General features: G+C 54.2%; 5 protein-coding genes across 5 annotated transcripts; 3 read left to right on the top strand and 2 right to left on the bottom strand.

Annotated features, from left to right (window-relative positions):
• Positions 1–355: 355 nt before the first annotated feature.
• Positions 356–5088, top strand: CCM_00839 (TMEM1 family protein; the record flags this gene model as incomplete). Its single annotated transcript, XM_006665998.1, has 3 exons — positions 356–428; positions 467–3270; positions 3325–5088. The coding sequence occupies 3 exons, from the start codon at positions 356–358 to the stop codon at positions 5086–5088; spliced, it is 4641 nt and encodes a 1546-aa protein (XP_006666061.1).
• A 307-nt stretch (positions 5089–5395) lies between these two features.
• CCM_00838 (uncharacterized protein) lies at positions 5396–7204 on the bottom strand (the record flags this gene model as incomplete). Its single annotated transcript, XM_006665997.1, has 6 exons — positions 5396–5655; positions 5877–6449; positions 6501–6704; positions 6753–6808; positions 6864–7062; positions 7108–7204. 6 exons carry the CDS (start codon positions 7202–7204, stop codon positions 5396–5398), a joined length of 1389 nt encoding a protein of 462 aa, XP_006666060.1.
• Positions 7205–8085: 881 nt separating this feature from the next.
• On the bottom strand, positions 8086–9030 carry CCM_00837 (NADH:ubiquinone oxidoreductase 20.1kD subunit; the record flags this gene model as incomplete). The annotated part of the gene is made up of 5 exons (XM_006665996.1): positions 8086–8115; positions 8175–8486; positions 8552–8728; positions 8797–8934; positions 8980–9030. 5 exons carry the CDS (start codon positions 9028–9030, stop codon positions 8086–8088), a joined length of 708 nt encoding a protein of 235 aa, XP_006666059.1.
• Positions 9031–9437: 407 nt separating this feature from the next.
• On the top strand, positions 9438–14528 carry CCM_00836 (helicase SWR1; the record flags this gene model as incomplete). The annotated part of the gene is made up of 2 exons (XM_006665995.1): positions 9438–9817; positions 10058–14528. The coding sequence occupies 2 exons, from the start codon at positions 9438–9440 to the stop codon at positions 14526–14528; spliced, it is 4851 nt and encodes a 1616-aa protein (XP_006666058.1).
• Positions 14529–14962: 434 nt separating this feature from the next.
• Positions 14963–18531, top strand: CCM_00835 (serine/threonine protein kinase; the record flags this gene model as incomplete). The annotated part of the gene is made up of 7 exons (XM_006665994.1): positions 14963–14972; positions 15371–15525; positions 15557–15601; positions 15756–15784; positions 15841–15958; positions 16018–16165; positions 16217–18531. 7 exons carry the CDS (start codon positions 14963–14965, stop codon positions 18529–18531), a joined length of 2820 nt encoding a protein of 939 aa, XP_006666057.1.
• Between the last annotated feature and the right edge of the window lie 2 nt (positions 18532–18533).

The raw sequence follows: 18533 nt of genomic DNA, 5'->3' as shown, positions 1-18533 counted from the left end.
AGTGAAAAGAAGAAAGGGAGATGAAGTGCGTGAAGGAAATATCTAGAGAATGAAGCTGATGGCGATTTAACCATGTGCCCCTCCATGCAAGTTAATTCTGCCGCGACCCCGCCAAGGCTCAACACGTTGATGGCGTCAGGCCAGGGACTGGCTTCCCTGCGAAACGCCACGGTGGTGCTCACCGCCTTGTGGCTAGGAAGCGCCTCTTGTGGCGCGACCGTCAGGGGAGCTCTGGCCAATGCTGTAACAACGCCACGCATACCACAAGCTCCCTGTTGCGACAGACACCTTCACGCTGCACACGACTCTGCTTTTCCAACGCTGCTCATAAAACACCAATGGCAAGCGCATTGCCATGGAGCAGCAAGCTTCAACATCAAAAGTTACTGGTAAAAACACCACCCCCGAGGCCAAGTCGCCGCTTACATGTCCTGCTCTTGCTAACCGCGACACACCGTCTGTCTAGTCGAGTACTTTGACCCTCACAATGTCTACGAGCTCCTGAAGCCGGGGATAATCCCCCGATTGCCCCTTCATAACCTTCACTGGCAGTCGCATTCGGGACCGCTGCGCTCGATCAATACCCTGCACATTGAGCTTGTAGATGGCGGTAAGCTTCAGCAAGACGAGACGCCCCTCGCAGCCAAACCGCCTGTCGCATCCGAGGCGAAAGACGACGGCTTCCAGACGCAAGCCGTAGGCGGTCACACCGAAGCTGCCGACAGCAGCGAGAGCAAATCCGCTACCACAAAAGGCACACAAGGTCGACGCCACCAGATTCCTGGCTTGCGCCGCACACCCTACCTCAAGGTCCTTCTGGTTCGATGCGACGATAACGATTCCTACAAGAACACGGTCCGCTCCGAGGTGCGCGAATGGATCAAAGAACACACACCGCCAGCAAACTCGTCTAAAAAGGCCAGTAACCAAGAGAACCATGACGCGTATGAGTGGATCATCCTACATGTTGTTATTCCCAACACTGCAGCATCCACCCAACCGCGCAGCACGAGCAAAGTAGAAGGCGGCGCAGAGAAGAACACTACGTCGCGATGGAGGACAGGCGCGACGCCTCTCCTGGAAAAATTCCGCTCCGATTTCAATAGCTCCAGCAAGAACGCCCCCGATCGGATTGCCCAGATTCGCATCGGTATCAACGATGTTCCCTACGATATGCTGCCACGAGTCGTCCCTGCCGTGCCGTCAGGGTCTAACGAGACCGAACAAGATGCCGAGAGAGCGTGGACTGAACTGGTCACCAAGTTCAAAACCCTGATTCTAAGTTCGTTCGACAAACGCGTTACACAATACGAGGAAGATATCAAGGAGAAGGATGCCCAACGCACACTCCCAGGCTGGAACTTTTGCACCTTTTTCATTCTCAAGGAGGGCCTAGCACTTGGCTTCGAGAATGTTGGCCTTGTTGAAGATGCCCTTGTTGGCTACGACGAACTCAATGTTGGTCTCGATCTGGTCCTGGCAGGACAAGCTGAGACCGGCGAGCCTGAAAGTCACGGCGGCGCAATGCTCCCATTCAGCGAAGACCTCAGGAAGATTGCTCACAAAGCGCTCGACGAGGCCTCGGGATCCTCAAACGACGAAGAGGCTGTCGATTTGCAATCTACCAACAAACCTACAGTTGATGTGGATGACATTCCCATCAGCCCCGTGAAGAAGGCCTATCGTGACATGATTCTGGCAAACAAGGTCTCCATATTCGACTTTAGATGCTACATTTTCTCCCGCCAAATCGCGCTCTTGTTGCGCCAGGGCAACACATCCGTTACCAGGGAGCAGCTGCTTTCCCGGCTCAAGGAGCAACAAGAGTCTATTCTTCACGGCGTGGCGCCACTTGCCAAAGCTACTCCTCAAAAGGAAGACGATACAGAGAACCTTACTATCCTGGCAGAGGTCTGTAGAAGAACACTTGAATTTATCCCGTCTCTATCAAATGTCATGCGGCACGACATCATCACATCTTTATCTGCAGACTCTTCAGGCAACCAGGAGGGAGTGTTTAGCACCGAGTCATACCAAGTCATCGACAACTTGGTTTCATCCTTTGCCTTTTCTATTGCACAACAGATACTAGCCCAGACAGCTACCAAGGCACTCCCTATCCCACCATCATCGTTGCCGCCTACGGACGGCGTGGAACAGAAAGCTTCCATTCCGGAGCCCAAGACGATGATGCATCCAGCCAGGAACTCTTCTCTCCATGAAAGGACGCCGAGAAACCCTTCCAGCCCGGGAGGACCTGGCCGTGCCGCGTTGCCAAACGGTGACGACCACAATACCCAATTTCTCAAAACTGGCATCGAGGAGCTGGCTGCTGGCCGCGCCGAGTTGTACATGATGTCACGAAGCATTCTACAAAGATTTGGCAAAATTCGAGGATGGAGTACTGGCTGGGACGAAGCGCCGATCGTGCACGACGCGGGCGTTGAGATTATGGAGGAAATCAGTCTCGATGATGGTTCTGACGCCAACAACGAGAACGATTCAACGAAAAACGAACAAAAGTTGAATGTAAAGACAACTCATACTAGTGCGGGAATTCGCAGCCAACTACTCATATCTGCAACGGAAAGTTCTCAAGACTTTTACCGCCTCTATGAAATTATGACCGACAAAGCGCTCCGTCACTACACCGTCGCTGACCAGCAAGGCGCCGTGCAGACGGCAATCGCAGACTTGGCCGTCTTGAAGTTCTTCTTGAAAGAGTACGCTACCGCCAAGTCCTACTTTGACAAGGCATTGCAGTATTTTGGCGAGTCAGGATGGAACATGATTGAGCTCTCGATGCTGGTCATGTATCTGCACTGTCTGAGCGAGCGCAACGCCAATCTGGATTATGTGAGGGCCGCTCTACAGCTGCTCACAATGTCTAGTGCTGCTGAGCTATCCCGGATTCAAGATTCGTCCGCGCGTCAGTTGAGGCCCAGACAGGAATCGGAAGACTCGCCCATCAAAGGCATCGTGGCCAAGCTGTGCGACTTGGCATCGTCTCTCCGCAGCGATGTCCGGTCACCGCTGTCTCTCTTCTTCACCAATATCGAAATCCTAGGAACGCCACACTACGAGGAGGGTCGCGATGGGAGCCGCGTTTCAATAGGCATATGGAGCCTGCTGCCCGACGACATTACTCTGGACAAGATTCAGCTCAAGGTCTCTGGCGTGGACGCGGGGCCTATCAAGGACCTTGTCTTTGCGAACAAGGGTGCTGTGGTGTTGAAACCAGGCAAAAACAAAATTTCAGTGTACACCAATGTAAGTGCAATACATTTTTCTCCTCGGCTTGTTGCGCAATGCTAATCGTTGCAGTCTGTCCTTGCTGGTAAGTACAAAGTGAACCACTTTGGCCTGCACGCGAACCGCATCTTCCTTCACTATGACGCCGACGTCAACACATCCCAGTCACCTTCGCCGGCGATTTTTAAGCAGCCCGAATTCACCCTCTATCAGCACTCCGACGCTCTCGACGTCGATCTCAAGGCCGCCAAGCACACCTCCCTTGACAAGAACAATAACCTCGACCTGTCCATCAGCACAGGCTGGAACGCACTCAAGCGCTGCGAGGTCCGCATCAAGCCGAGCTCCGGCGGCCTGCGCCTGCTTACGACCGAGACTACCGTCGTCAACTCTGTCCTCGAGCTGGCCAAGCCGCGCGAGTCTGGCTTGTTCCGCTTCAATGCCATGGCACCCAACACGTCCGTCACCCTACGCTTCCCATTCTCCACGGAACTCGACCTCGAGGACGTCTTTGCCAAGGTCGAAGTGACGTATGTCACCGAGGCCGATGAGTCCTACCACCTCGCCAAAATGTTTAGCATCCCCGTGGCTCTCGCCCTGGGTGTCAATGTCCAGGATGTGTTCAAGCACAGTGCCCTCTTCTCTCGCTTTAACGTCACCACAGCTACGACTGGCCCGCTGCGACTCCACAAGAGCGAACTCGTCGACTCGGAGCTCTTCTCCGCCACGTCGGGCATGGCGGCGACGGCGGTGGCGCCTATCACTATATTCCCCAAGCAATCGGCCAGCATCCTTTACCGCATTCGTCGCAACAATGACGCTCCCGTCGCCACCCGCGCCGCCAAAACCATGTACCTGAGGCTGTACTACACGCAGCTGCACACCGAGGTCGCTGACCTCATTCGCGCCTCTGTGTCCACGGCGCTGCACGCCGCTTCCCTCGGCCCGTACACCCGCGCTGTCGCTGCCTCCCTCGCTAAGGACCTGAAGCGCAGCCTGCAGCCGCGCGACCTCGAGCGTGCCGCTCTCCTCGGTGAGGTGTCGACGCTTTTTCTCCACGATGTTTCATGGGAGAAGCGCTTCCACGGGCTCGCCGCGGCCCCCGTCGTCCGCCGCCTCGCCGCCTGCCTCACCACGTGGCAGTCGGAACATAAGCACCTCGCCCTCGCCGATCTCACGACCTCGGCCGCCTCCGCCGAGCCCTCGTCCATCCTCATCCCCGTCGAGGTGCCTTCCCTCACCATTGTGCACACTGCCGACATTCGCCTGCAACAGCCCCTGCCCGCCGCCATCAACGACGGCGGCGCCACGCCCACCGTCTTCCTCAACCAGGTGCTCCACGCAACGCTGCACCTCAAGTGGACGCGCGTCTGGGACACGGAGAGCCCGCGCACCCGAGATCTCGAGTTTAGCTACGACGTCTCCGCGAGCGCCGAGGCCTGGCTCGTCGGTGGCCGCCGCAAAGGCCACTTTGTCATTCCCGGATGTACTGACAACGGTGACGACAATGGCGGCGGCGGCGGCGGCGCGTCATCGACGCCCGAGACCGAGGCTGAGATCCCGTTGATTCTTATCCCGCAAAAGGAAGGTTGGCTGCCGTATCCAAGCGTCGATATTCGCGAGGTCAATGGCGACCAGGGCGAGAGCGGCGCGCCGCGCTCGGCGGCCGGCCACAGCATCGAGGTCGATTGGAGAAATTTGGGTGAGACGGTACGGGTCGTCAGTGACAAGCAAGCAATCACGGTCAGCTTGGATGCCAGTGGCCCTGCAGGCGGCCCGTTGGTACTAGAGAGTGAAAGTCGGCCCCACGCTCCAGGTACTCGGATAGTAGCCTAGACCCGTGCAGAAGATGACATAGACTCACGACGACAAGACAAAGTACAATATACATATATACATTTGAATGGTGTCTCAATCTATAAAAAAGCTTGATATTAGAAAGCACACAAAAACAAGACCTTCCTATTAAAGCGTTTAGCTTCAGAAAAAGCTGCTTATATTTACAAATGCCGGATAATAGAGATCATACTCCAAGTTATGGATACCTTGTTTCAGAAAAAAAAAAGATGCTGCTGCTACTCAGGACATCTGTTAAAGGATGGCGTAGAAGCAATGGAGCTTGATAGAAGATATGGCCACAGGCCTACTTGGCTGCGATCTTGTCGAGTGCACCGAGCCGAACGTGCGGGCTTGCTCTGCGAAGCACCTCCTCGTTCTCCAAGTTCTCCGAGGAAGTGGATGAAAAATCGCGAATACGTTTACCAGACCTGCCCGCACTCATGCGACGTGAAGGACTTTCGCATTCAGAGCCAGCCGTCATGACAAGGCTACCAGATTCGAATAGTTGCTGAGAGATTCTGCGAACGCTGGTTGGTTCTCCACTGATCGAGATTGTAGCGGAAACTGGCGGCGGTGGTGTGGTGAGTTGCTTTGCATTATTCTCCTTCCTTGACTTGACGTCCATCGCCGGGGTTGGGAGAAGCTGCGGCGAAAGAGTTGCCGCGTTGCTCAGAAATGAAGTATTCATAGAATCGCATGTCGATACAGGGGTGTGGCTTGGAAGCATTGAAAAGTGTATGTCTTTTGTCGTTAGCTGGTTTCAAAAGGTCTAGGACAGCACATACCCTCGCTTTCCGTTATGGGATCACAGGTCGTGGGAGTATTGGTGGGAACCTTCAAGTGTTTACTGTCCCCTTCATTGCTCATCCTAACTGCATAGCTGTCGGTCCCACCATCCGTATTAGAAGGCAGTCCGGTGGAGGAAACGTAGTCGGGCATGCTTGTGTCTGTACTCGACTTGTGGTGATCATGAGTTGCAGCCTGCAGGCCTGGAGTCGAGTTAGTCTCGCCGTTGAGGCCCATACCGATACCGCTGAGCCATTCGAAATAGGCATTGGCCTCAACAAAGGGATCGGAAGCTGGCGTATTAGTCGAGAGTAGGGCATCCGAGTATGAGAATGTAGGTGGCTTGGACACTTCTTTATACTTTGCCGCTTGGAACGGACCAGTGCCCGCAATGGCCCCCCCTGCCAATGACACATTTGCATGCATAGTGAAATTGTTTCGAGGGCGAGGCGAGTGTGCATGCGATCTGCTACTACCCAGCTGTTTATCGGGCAGTGTTGTTGACGCAGAAAATGGCATGCCGCGCCACATGGAACTATTCGGCCATGCAATTGCGGAAATTTCAAGTATCTCTACGAGGCATTAGGCCTGATCATGATGAAGGCAAGAGGGAGGGGACGTACCAAGTGGTGCGTGCTGAAAAGAAAAGGCCACAATATTTTTGAGTCTTTCAAATGGCACCGATAGAGACTCTCGAGGGTAGCTTTCGCTGATGACGACTTTGATGCGACCGAGATCATCGGCCGGGCTCCAGTAACTTTGGTTGAGTAGCTCTCGTTGAAAATTGGGGAACATGAGCGACTCGACTTCTCCAGTATCAGATAGATCTGCAGAAAGTCAACATGGGGCTACAGATGAGGGCAAATGAGGCGAACCAAATGAATTCTTCAGGACGTTAGGCCATGGCCCGGACCGGTTCATCGCGAATGACCTGCAAACACTGTGAGCTGAAAGGCGGTGGCGGAAATTCCAGAGCAATTACTGACGATACCAGCCTGCCATCTACGAATAGACGGACTTCAAATACCACTCGGTCTGCAAATTTGCCATATGATCGGGTAAATTGACTGATCGGTGGCGTTGACCAAGAGTGTATGGACAGTTTGTACGGAGCACCAGGCAGTAAGCTGGGAACGAAGCAGCACACAGTCGGTAAACCAACCGAGCCATGTATGTGCGAGAGCTCTGAGCAGTTGTTAGCGAGTACAGACTAGATGTATCGATATTTACCATTGTCATGCACAACATGGCAGGCGACTTTGAATTCCTTCAGCGGAACTTTGCCATCGCGAGGGAACAGAAGAATATCCCAGTCTTCGTAACGCATGTTGAAAGTGTTGGGCAAAGAGGATGCTCAGAGAGAGATACGACCGGAAGTGATGTCGAGAGTGTCTCGAGGCGTTTCTGCGAAATTGTACTGATGAAGGATCGTCGAATCGCCACGAATGGCGCCACCGTCAGACTAGACTGCACATCAACATTAGCATCAGGTTGCATGCAAGAGCAAATCCAGTCCGATTAGGCCATAAACTCAGATGTCACGGCAACCAATAGCACGGATTGGGAAGCGAGAGGTCCATCGCAGCAGGAGTGGGCGTACCGAATAGATAGAGAGGACAGAGGGCCGCCACTGCCAAACAAACGAGTCCTCCAGGCAGATAGCTTTCGCAAAGCGGTAGCATAATCCACTGAAATGCAGGAGGAGGTAAAGGATGGAGATTTCCTCTGTAAAGCATTGCTATTAGGAAAGAGCCTGTATTGAGCGATGCTGTCAGGTAGGTACCTAGGTGGGAGTTTGTTTGAGCGGCAGAGCTGCTGGTCAAAAGCCGGTCAAACACGCTGCCAGCTGGCAGCTGCCAGACAACTCAGCAAGATGAGCATCGACTTTTAGCCCTCGTTGTGCCTATCTTCAGGGGCCAATAACTGCCGAAATTCTCAGTTCTGCCTTTATGGCGGTCCTGACCGTTGAACAATAGATAGATAGGTATGGCATGGTATGAAAAAGAAGCGTCCTCTCCTTGCTTAGATGTAATTTATTTGTTATACAGCCCTAATCGCAGTATGCCATTTCCACCAGGCAACGCGTCGTGGTGATTTTGGCGGAATCAAGTAATCGAATGACAAAGAATCCCAGCAGTCCTTCCTCGCGACCGCTACTATGCCTGTTTATGTACAAAAGAGATTTCAGTTTAGTCTTTGTAGCTGTTTTTAAGGCTCCTCGTCACCCTCTGTGCGTGCCTGAAAGACAGTGTTAGCTGTGCCTAAGTCTGCAGGCTCTATTTATGATGTTGACCTACTCTCACAGCACCGGGTCCACCAAGCTCCTTCTCCAAACCGCCCTCAAATTCACGAGGATACGAAGGCCGGTCGGGATAATTGAGATACACGAGTCCGCAAACACCAAGGAAAGTGGCGACAAAAGTGCTAATCATGATAAGACCGGGGCCAGTCGTAGTCCAGGTGTAATCCCAAGGCGAGAAGATGCCGAGCACATCGTTGTCCTCGTGGACGGGCTCGCCAAAGTTGCGGCGCTCTTGTGGATCCCACCACTGAGCATAAGGATCGCGATGCTGGCGCTTGATGCGAGGAGGATTGATGTAACCGCCGTTCTGTGTAACGTTAGTAGATCACGTCTAGGGCTTGCACCTATGAGCGCAGGGCCGGTTCAACTGACCATGCCGGGGTCTTCCGCCGCAGTCATTGTAGGAGGGTCGGGATATTTCTCATCGAGAGTCTTTTTGTCGGCGTAGTGAGTCGGAAGGTAGGCTCGGCGTTGGGCAATGGGCGCGCGGCGAGCAACGGCGAGGCTGTTGCGTAGCGCCGAGGTGCGCACAATTCGTTGTGGAAGCATCTGCGGCGCGGGGTCGGCATTAATTATCAGGGATCAATTCAGTTCAAGACAATGATCCAGCGACGTACCTTGAGCGAATCGATTGCGTTGCGGCGACCAAGTAGCCCTGGAATTGATGACTTGTCGGGGAGCTGTCGAGTGAGTAGGTAGGCTTTTGGTGTTGAGGTCTGTCCGATACTTGATGCCTCAGGCAGAAGTGACAAACTCTAGCAAGGGTTGGACTTAAAGAAGATTGCAAGACGACACAGTACTCGGAAAATTAGTAGAAACAGAGAAAATTTGGGAGTAGCTTCTGGAACCATTAAAAGAGTGATTCATCCTTTGCTTTGTATTCCATTGTTTTTACCTGATAGGTTCAGTACCTATTCACAGAATTGGCAGCTCCTTGCCACTGACGAAGAGCCCCACACGTGCAGCTTGGTCAACCACGCTAGTTAGGGGGATTGCCACTGCTATAGCAGTCTCCAACTCGCTGCGGCGCGTTCTGGCAAGCACTTCAAACATCATCATCTCGCCAAAAAGTTTTGCTCTCGTCATCAACGACCAGCGAAAACCAGGCCTTACGCCGCCGATGGAACGCTAGATATGGGCAAAACTCGCGCAGGATCTTGGAGATACACTACACACCTGTAGATTCTATATTTCTGCAATAAATGCCATCCGCGCGGAACTCGACGCCCCCCTCCCTGCCTGGTCCCGCGTCGTGACCATGGCCGACAACGCGTCGCCAGGCAAGCCTGAACATGCTGCGGACGTTTCGACCCTCAGATCCGAGCAAGACGATGTCTCTATACCAAATTCGAACGGAAACTTGTTAAACGGTGATTCTATAACCGTTCGAATAAATGGACACGCTTCCGAGGACGCGATTCTAGCCCCAAACGGACACGATATCGAAAATCTCGATTCACACAATCGTGAGGACTCCGAGCGCCCTGCTAAACGACAACGGACTCGCGACACGACCCCACCATCTAGCGCGCGAAAGCAAAAGCTGGAATCTCCGCCGTGGAAGCAGGCCGCCGCTGAAGGGCCAACATCCTTCACTGAGAATGGCCGTCGCAAGTCAGGGCGCATCAATCTGCTCCCGTCAGAAACACCCCCTCAAGGAAAAAGGCGGACAACCCGAGGCTCTCTCAGTGGACAGACCAAGACACCTAAGAAAGAGGAGCGGCAGGTGTCGTCAAGATCATCACGAACAGCCGCAAAAACTCCTGTTTCGCGACAAGCCCGGAAATCGTCCACAACGCAGTCTGCTCCGAACTCGTCATCAAAAACAACAGCGAAAAGATCAGCTCCAACGCCAAGGTCCACGATTCGAAGTCGCAGACGAACGCCCTCCCCCCCTCCGGTTCACATTCGCCACTCAACACGGCCGATACGATCATCTCGACATGTGGACGTTCCCGACATCAATGACGGACTTGTCTTGAAACGATCGCCCCGAACCGTTCGTGTCGGTCGCCCCGGAGAGATACCATTGGTTCATCCTGGGCAAGTGCCAAAACGACCAAAGCTAGGCACCAGCTTTGAGGACTTTTGGTCGCGTGCCGGCGGTCTCCCAGTCGAGGAGGGCGGCTTGCAAGCCTCGGAGGATGGCCCATTCTATACAGACGAACTGGCTCTCCGAGATGCCAGAATCATTATGAGAATTGAAGATGAAACGGAACCTGGTGGCTTGCTCGCGCCTGGTCGCTGCTCGTTATTTGCGCCAGAAGGAGACGACGATGCTCCCAGACAGTGGGCTCGTCAAGATCATTTGATCAAAGCTGTGGCAAATTTTCGGAAGCTCTTAGTAGCTGAACAACAACGGCATAGATTTTCTGCCAAGAAGCTTGCAGAAGCTTGTCGTGATGAATGGATCCGCCGGCAACCCAAATCAACGGGGCAACTAGAAGCTGAAGCTCGAGAATTATGCCTTGCGCGATATAAGCAAACTTTGAAGGCAATGAGCGGAACTTGGGAGAATGTGCGCGCCTACGTCAACAAGCAGCGCCTCGAACAATGGGAAGTCGAGGAGCAGAAGCGAGTCAAAGCTGCTTTGAACGAAGCTGTCAACCTCTCCGAGCAGAAGCTTCAAGCGCGGCAAGCTGGCCTGGACTCGGAACCTCTTTCCGACGACGACGGCTTCGATGATCTCAGCGACGATATGAGTGAGGGTATGGGCGCAATGGGGCAGGGCGATTCGGACCTAGCATCTGACGAAGGCAGCGACAACGATCTTGACGAAGATAGCGATGTCATGTCATCATCGGAAGACGAGGATGGTGACGATGTTAAAGATATTGCGGACGAGGGTCTAACACAGGAGCAGCTTCGCTTAAAATATGCCAACATCCCCGACTTTGACCCTGGTAGCAATGAAGATGGCACCGATGCACCCACCGATGCTGCGACGACACAAGTTGGGGCTGAAACGACAGATGCCGCCGCCGAGACGACCGACGAATCGATAGACATGGATGACGACTTAGGATCCAGTGATATGGGCGAAGCAGCTGGAAGTGATGAGTCGGAGGAAGAAGAAGATGAAAGCGATGCTGGAGGCATGCTAGGGCTCTTGTTTGGCAAAACTGAGCTTCAGAAATTCAAGCAAACAGAAAGTGAAGCACCCACAGTTGCAGACGACGATGACCAGCTAGCTTCAGCAGCTGACGTGAAGGAGGAATCATCTATCTTTGGTGACGATATTGAAGACGAAGACGAAGTCACCCTGATACAACACCCGGACTTCCTCGAACTAGTCGAAGAACATCGAATTCGCAAGAGTCCGACGCTCAGCTTGGTTAACGGCGAACACGATCCCCAGAAAGATGCAGCCACAGACTTGGCCAAAGTCGACGCGATGGAGGTGGATGATGAGTCGACCGAACCAGAGGCCAAAATCAAGACAACTCTACCCGAAGACGCGGATGAGACAATGGCTGAAGCAACTGCGGAGCAAGTCACAGAAGAACAGCAGCCCATGAGCCCAGAAACAGACGCAGTGTCGAATGCGCACACCTTGCAACCTACCCAGTCGCCAGAGACGACCGATACCAGGGCCTCGGAAGTAGATTCGGTTTCTGCGCTTATACCAGCCAAAGCCAGAATGGATGGCGGCGAATCAGAGTCCCCTAGCAAAGATTCGGGTCACAAAACCGAGGTGCCATTCCTCTTGCGAGGTACTCTGCGTGAGTACCAGCGGGATGGTCTGGACTGGCTTGCTGGACTGTATGCGAACCATACGAATGGAATCCTGGCAGACGAAATGGGCCTGGGTAAAACCATTCAGACCATTGCTCTACTGGCGCACCTGGCCTGCCAACACGAAGTTTGGGGTCCTCATCTGGTCATTGTGCCGACCAGTGTCATGCTCAATTGGGAAATGGAATTCAAGAAGTGGTGCCCGGGGTTCAAGATTCTTGCCTACTACGGTACTCAGGATGAAAGAAAGAGAAAGCGCCAGGGTTGGAACAACGATGATGTGTGGAACGTCTGTATCACATCATACCAACTTGTGCTCCAGGATCAGCAAGTGTTCAAACGTCGGCGATGGCATTATATGATTCTGGACGAAGCGCACAATATCAAGAATTTCAAATCTCAGCGATGGCAAACTCTGCTTGGCTTCAACACACGAGCTCGATTATTGCTCACCGGCACGCCCCTGCAGAACAATCTCACAGAACTGTGGTCGCTTCTCTTCTTCCTGATGCCTGCGCAGAATGGCGAGGGCGGTTTCGCGGACCTCCAAGAGTTTCATGAGTGGTTCCACAAGCCTGAATCCCAGATCTTGGAGAGCGGGCGCGAGCAGATGGACGAGGAAGCCAAGGCCATCATTTCCAAACTCCACAAGGTTTTGCGCCCATATTTGCTGCGCCGATTAAAAGCAGATGTAGAGAAGCAGATGCCTGGCAAGTACGAGCACGTCGAATTTTGTCGACTGTCGAAGCGTCAGCGTGAATTATACGACGGCTTCCTTTCTCGATCTGATACCAAAGAAACCCTATCGTCTGGCAACTATCTGTCCATTATTAACTGTCTAATGCAACTGCGCAAAGTGTGCAATCACCCCGATTTATTCATCGATCGACCCATTATGACATCGTTTCGCCAAGGAAGTTCAGTACCGGCAGAATACCAAGTGGCAGAGCAGCGCGTGCAGCGTATTCTGCTGCGACGAAATCCGATGCGTCAAGTGGACCTTGGATTTCTCAACCTTTTGCCGACTAAACACGAGTGGCAGTCAAGCGCAGCCTGTGATCGTGTTTCTCAGCTCAGCTCATACCGCATAATGATCGATATGAAAGAGGCACAGCGCGTTCGGGCACAGCATGCGTATTCGCATCTTGACCCGCTAACGGTGGAATCTACCGTGGACTATCTGGAGAGCGCTGCGCGATGGGGCAGATTCGAGGAACTACAACACTCGGTTTATATCAACGCGCTTCGGCGTCAGCAGAGACCTATATATGGCTCTAATTTGGTTGAGATGCTGACTGTTGATGCACACAAACGACCATACCGGCCTCGGCCCAAGCTCTCCAAGTTTCTCATGAGCTGGTTTGAGGATGAGTCGTCGCATATCAATGCGCTGACGCCGAAGCTGTATGACCGCGCAGAGGAGTACAAGGTATTGATTGAAAAGTTCTCATGCGTCACTCCGGCAGTGGTCACGAGAGATCTAAACCAGATCTTGCTGGGCCGCAAAACTGCGGCACGTTTCACTGACGAGGACCTGAAGCTCTCTGCACCGGTGCGCTGGGCACCATTCCTGCCAAAGGAGGCGCCGAGGGACCCGTGGCATGAAGCACGAATGCGACAGACGATTCAATTTCCAGACAAGCGCCTACTTCAGTATGATTGCGGAAAGCTGCAAGCCTTGGACAAGCTCCTCCGCAAGTTGCAGTCTGGGGGGCATCGTGCGCTCATCTTTACGCAGATGACCAAGGTTCTAGATATTCTCGAGCAGTTCCTCAACATCCATGGACATAAATATCTGCGACTGGATGGTGCAACCAAGGTCGAGCAGCGACAGATCTTGACAGATCGGTTCAACCACGATCCGCGCATCTTGTGCTTTATTCTATCAACAAGGTCTGGTGGTCTCGGTATCAACCTGACGGGTGCGGACACGGTCATCTTCTACGACCAGGATTGGAACCCGGCGATGGACAAGCAGTGCCAGGATCGATGCCATCGTATTGGTCAGACGCGAGACGTGCACATCTACCGACTGGTTAGCGAGCACACGATTGAAGCGAATATTCTGCGCAAGGCGTCGCAGAAGCAGATGCTCGACGATGTTGTGATCCAAGAGGGAGAGTTCACTACGGATTACTTTAACAAGATGTCCATCAAAGACGTGTTGGCGGACAAGGTTGACAATACAAGCGAAGGAGTATCTGCGGCCGATGCGGCGCTGGATCGTGTGCTGGGCGGCGGCGACAGCAGCCGTGACCAGCGGACCGTGGGCAGAGCGCTGGAGCAGGCCGAAGACAGGGAGGATGTGGCGGCTGCTCGAGTCGCTGAAAAAGAGATACACGACGACGACGCCGACTTCACGGAAAAGGCAAGCGTCCCTGCGTCGGGAACGTCGACGACACGCCAGGGCACACCACTGGACAAGGCGGACGTGGTGTTTGGCGACGACGGGCAAGTGGTGGAGGTGGAATACAATGCGTATGGTGCGCGAATGGGTACGATTGACGACTTCATGCTGGCGTTCATGCGGGAAGCATTGCGATACACGAAACTGGATCTGCCCAAGGACAAGAAGAAGGCTAAAAAGAAGGGTAAGGACACGCGAAAGCGGTGATATTGGGTAGAGGGATGTTTTTGGGGTTTCTTTTCGTTTCCTTTTTTTGGGTATCATAATAAGGGCGTTTCAAAAGAGCAGGGGCTGTACAATAAAAGCGATCGATGCCGCTCTCTGAGGGGTTTGCCCCTTTGTTCATAATTTTTTGCACATCATTTATTGCATGGCGTCGGGGGCCTGCCTACATGGCCTTGCATGGTATCGATTGGATTGAATGGGAATTATTAATGGAAATAAAGGCAAAACTCGAACGCAGTTGGAAACTGGAAGCAGAAGTGAATAGGAAGGGACTATAATCAATATAACAATATGTTGAGCACAATGTGAAGAGTCCAGTGAGATGATGATTGGTGATGTTGTTGATGGATGGCGGTCTTGGGCAGGGAGAGGCTTGAATATTAGTGCCTGATAGCGCCTGATCAGCGAGTGACGCCATGGACTTGGGTAGGTACCTTGGGAGGTAGTAGTACCTAGACTACAGGTAGGTTAGTAGGTACCTCCTACACTTTTAGCAGGCTGACGCATTGAGCGGCCGCTGAACCAGGGCCTGAAAGAGTACCTCTTTTAGGGACATTTAGGTGCTCGATGTACCTATAGCGCGTTCCAGCGGCTTTATCCCCTAAAATAAACCCCCTGGCATCATCCCCTGGGAACCTTCCGGCCCATCTCCACCGCTCTTCTCGTCCATCGCCAAACGCCCGCGCCGGCTTTACTTGGTCTCTTCTCTTCTCTCTCCCAGTCCAGCCTGGTCTACGGCGTCCACTCCTTTGACACATCTGACAGCTCTCCTTGGTTCGCATCGTTGCATCAAGACGAAACCGGTGGCGCCGTTCCCTTCTCAGGCTACGATACCCCTGCCAGGCGCATAGAACATAGAAGGCTTGACGCGCCACCACAACGCCTCTCTGCCGCGCGCACACTGGGCTCGCAACCCCGATTCCTCATCCGCACTGAGGCAACTTTTTTCATTTTCGAACACGGAGCTGCGCAAATATACGTATCTCTGAATCGATCCTCCCGCGATGCAGGCGGCCGCCAAAGGCAAGCCCGACTTTCAGGGCCGGAGGACAAAGGTACGTCACATGGCGCGACCACCCCTGTGTCTGCTTTGCTTTTTTCTTCCTCTCTCTTCAACGATGCCGCATGCGCCTCAAACAAGCCAATGCCGCCCGTCAATGCAAAACTGGCTCTGTGATACTGACTTTCTATCTTCTCCTCCGCCCCTAGCTCGCCAATTCCTACCAGGAGCTGCTCAAGTCTGTGCCCGCGCGAACGCCTGTCGTTGCCGCTCTCGCAGCTAACCAACTCGCAGTGAATTCTCCAGCAACGATCTCAAGTCGGTCGGAAACTATACCCTCGGACGCCTAATCGGCAAAGGCTCCTTTGGAAAGGTCTATTTGGCCACGCACAAGCTCACCAATGGCTCCAAGGTGCGTTACGATAGCCTCGGCGGGCCACCCCTGTCGCACTTTCGCTCATGTCCATACAGGTTGTTCTCAAGTCGGCCAACAAGAGCGACTCGAATCTCGCCCGCGAAATCCACCACCATCGACAATTCGTCCACCCACACATTGCCCGCCTGTACGAAGTCATTGTGACGGAGAACCTCGTGTGGCTTGTGCTGGAATACTGCTCCGGTACGCTGCGCTACACGACAACGGCCCGTTTGGGGTACTAACGTACGGCAGGTGATGAGCTGTACAACTATCTCCTCGATCACGGCCCGCTCCCCGTCGACAAGGTCCAAAAAATCTTTGCCCAGCTGGTCGGCGCCGTCAGCTATGTCCACCTGCAATCCTGCGTGCACCGCGATCTTAAGCTCGAAAATATACTGTTTGATAAGCACGAGAATGTCAAACTGGTCGACTTTGGCTTTACGCGGGAATATGAGGGCCGGGTGAACCACCTCCAAACCTTTTGCGGAACAATATGCTACTCGGCGCCCGAGATGCTCAAGGGCGAAAAGTACGCTGGCGAAAAGGTTGACGTTTGGAGCTTGGGCATCATCCTCTACTCGCTGCTCTGTGGTGAGCTGCCATTTGATGACGACGACGACAATATCACGCGATCACGGATTCTGGGTCAGGAACCCAAGTACCCAGATCATTTGCCGTCGGAGGCAGTATCGCTGATTAAATCACTTTTGGCGAAGCGACCGATTTTGCGACCCGGCTTACCAGATATACTGTCTCATCCATTCTTAGCCGAACATGCCGCGACTCAGCAAGCGATCCTCCAAATCAAGCCGCAGCCTCCGTTCGCGTCACCTCTGGAGAAGGACTGCCTCCAACGGATGAGGAGTGCCGGCGTCGACATTGATGCGGTGATTGAGAGTGTTTTGTCGCAACGGTGTGATGCGTTGACTGGCTGGTGGATACTGTTGCTGGAAAAGGAGGAGCGTAAAATGAAACGACGCGAAATCAAGCGTCGAGAAAAAGAAGCGGAGCGGAGTTTGCGTCGCCTATCGGCCGCCTCAAGCCGGCTTGAGCGCCTGGCACCGACGTTGCAAGATGTAGACGAGGACGGTGGCCTCACCTCACAGTTTATACGACTCGGGGAGCATCCTTCCCTGCGACGCGGACGAAGCGACCGAAGAAGCGCAGGATATTACGATATCACGATAACAGACCTACCCGAGCTGACCGAGGTGGCCAGGGAGAACGGCTCAGCGAGCGGCGGCGAGTCCGCGCGGCCGGCCGATAACCAGTCTATCCGGTCCGTCTCAACCTCTTACAACCATCGACCGATACCACCGCCCAAAGAGGGCGTCATTCGAAGTGCAAGGTCGCGCGGCTCTACACTGCACCTCATCACAACAGCTGACTCGATCAACAGCAGAGCGCAGCCGAGCCCCGGGGAGATGAGCAACGGCAATGCCAACGGCACCACCTCCAAGTGGAAGAAGAAGCCCGGCATCATGGCCCACTGGAAGCACTGGACGCACTGGTTCAAGGAGAATGCCAAGGTCCGGCGCAAGGGCCACGAGCGCCACGCAAGTCGGAGCGAGTCGGACCTCCACACCAAGGAGAGTAAGGGTGGCGGCGCGGACAAGGAGGCAAGCCCGCGTCCGCAGACGAGCAAGTACCCCAACTCGACGACGAGCGGCGGGGCCAGCCACGGCACGGCATCGCTGCCCAAGGGCGTAGTGGCAAACGGCCACTACGGCAAGGCAGCGTCACCAGGACGCCGGGTGCTGTCCAAGAGCAGCACCGCGAGTAGTCTGACGGCGCCGCAGCCGCTGCGACCACGGGTGTCGAGCAACTCGCAAGCGTACAAGAGGCAGTCCATCTCACCTGCACCCATGACGCCGCGGTCTACCGTGCGTCGCTCATCGGCCGGCCTGCGCGGCCGCAAGTCGACATCGTCATCAGTCTCGTCTGTTCGGTCGCTACATCACCACCACCACACACACTCGAAAGCATCGTCCACCAGCTCCACAGGATCTGTTTCCACGTCCAAGACGCCCCTCGGCCGAACACACTCGCCGCACCACTCGGTCAAGATGCTGCCCGCCACGCCGACGTCGCACTCGTTCCCGTCCAATATTCGCCTCGTCCGCGGCTCCCCGGGGCCGGCCCCGCTACAGCTCTACAACGAGGGCATGCCGGGCGGCAGCGGCAGCGGCAGCAGCAGCCATCGCGCACCGGGGTCGCCGAATCCGTTTGCCGGCGGAGTGCAGTTTGCCAAACGCAAGAAGAACCTCTTCAAGGGCCCTAGCTTGAACTTGCCGACGATTGCGTCGTCGTCGCGCACGTCGACGCACTCGCGCAGCGGCAGCGGCTCCAACATGCGACGGTCTACCGAAGTGGCGATTCCTGGTATCCAGGAGGAGGATGAGATGGCCGAGGAGGATGAAGAAGAGATTGAAGAGGTGGAAATGTTTAATCCGATTGTGCGCGGACCGGGTGAGATTGTGGAGGAGCAGATTATTGAGGATGATGAGCTGCCGTCGGCGCTGGACCTCGATGACATGGAGCATGGCGCGGCTATTGGGGTAAAATGAGT

Source organism: Cordyceps militaris, assembly GCF_000225605.1.
Source record: "Cordyceps militaris CM01 unplaced genomic scaffold CCM_S00001, whole genome shotgun sequence".
Lineage (NCBI taxonomy): Eukaryota > Fungi > Ascomycota > Sordariomycetes > Hypocreales > Cordycipitaceae > Cordyceps > Cordyceps militaris.
Note: the sequence above shows the minus strand (reverse complement) of the source record. Positions and strands in the feature narration are given on the sequence as shown.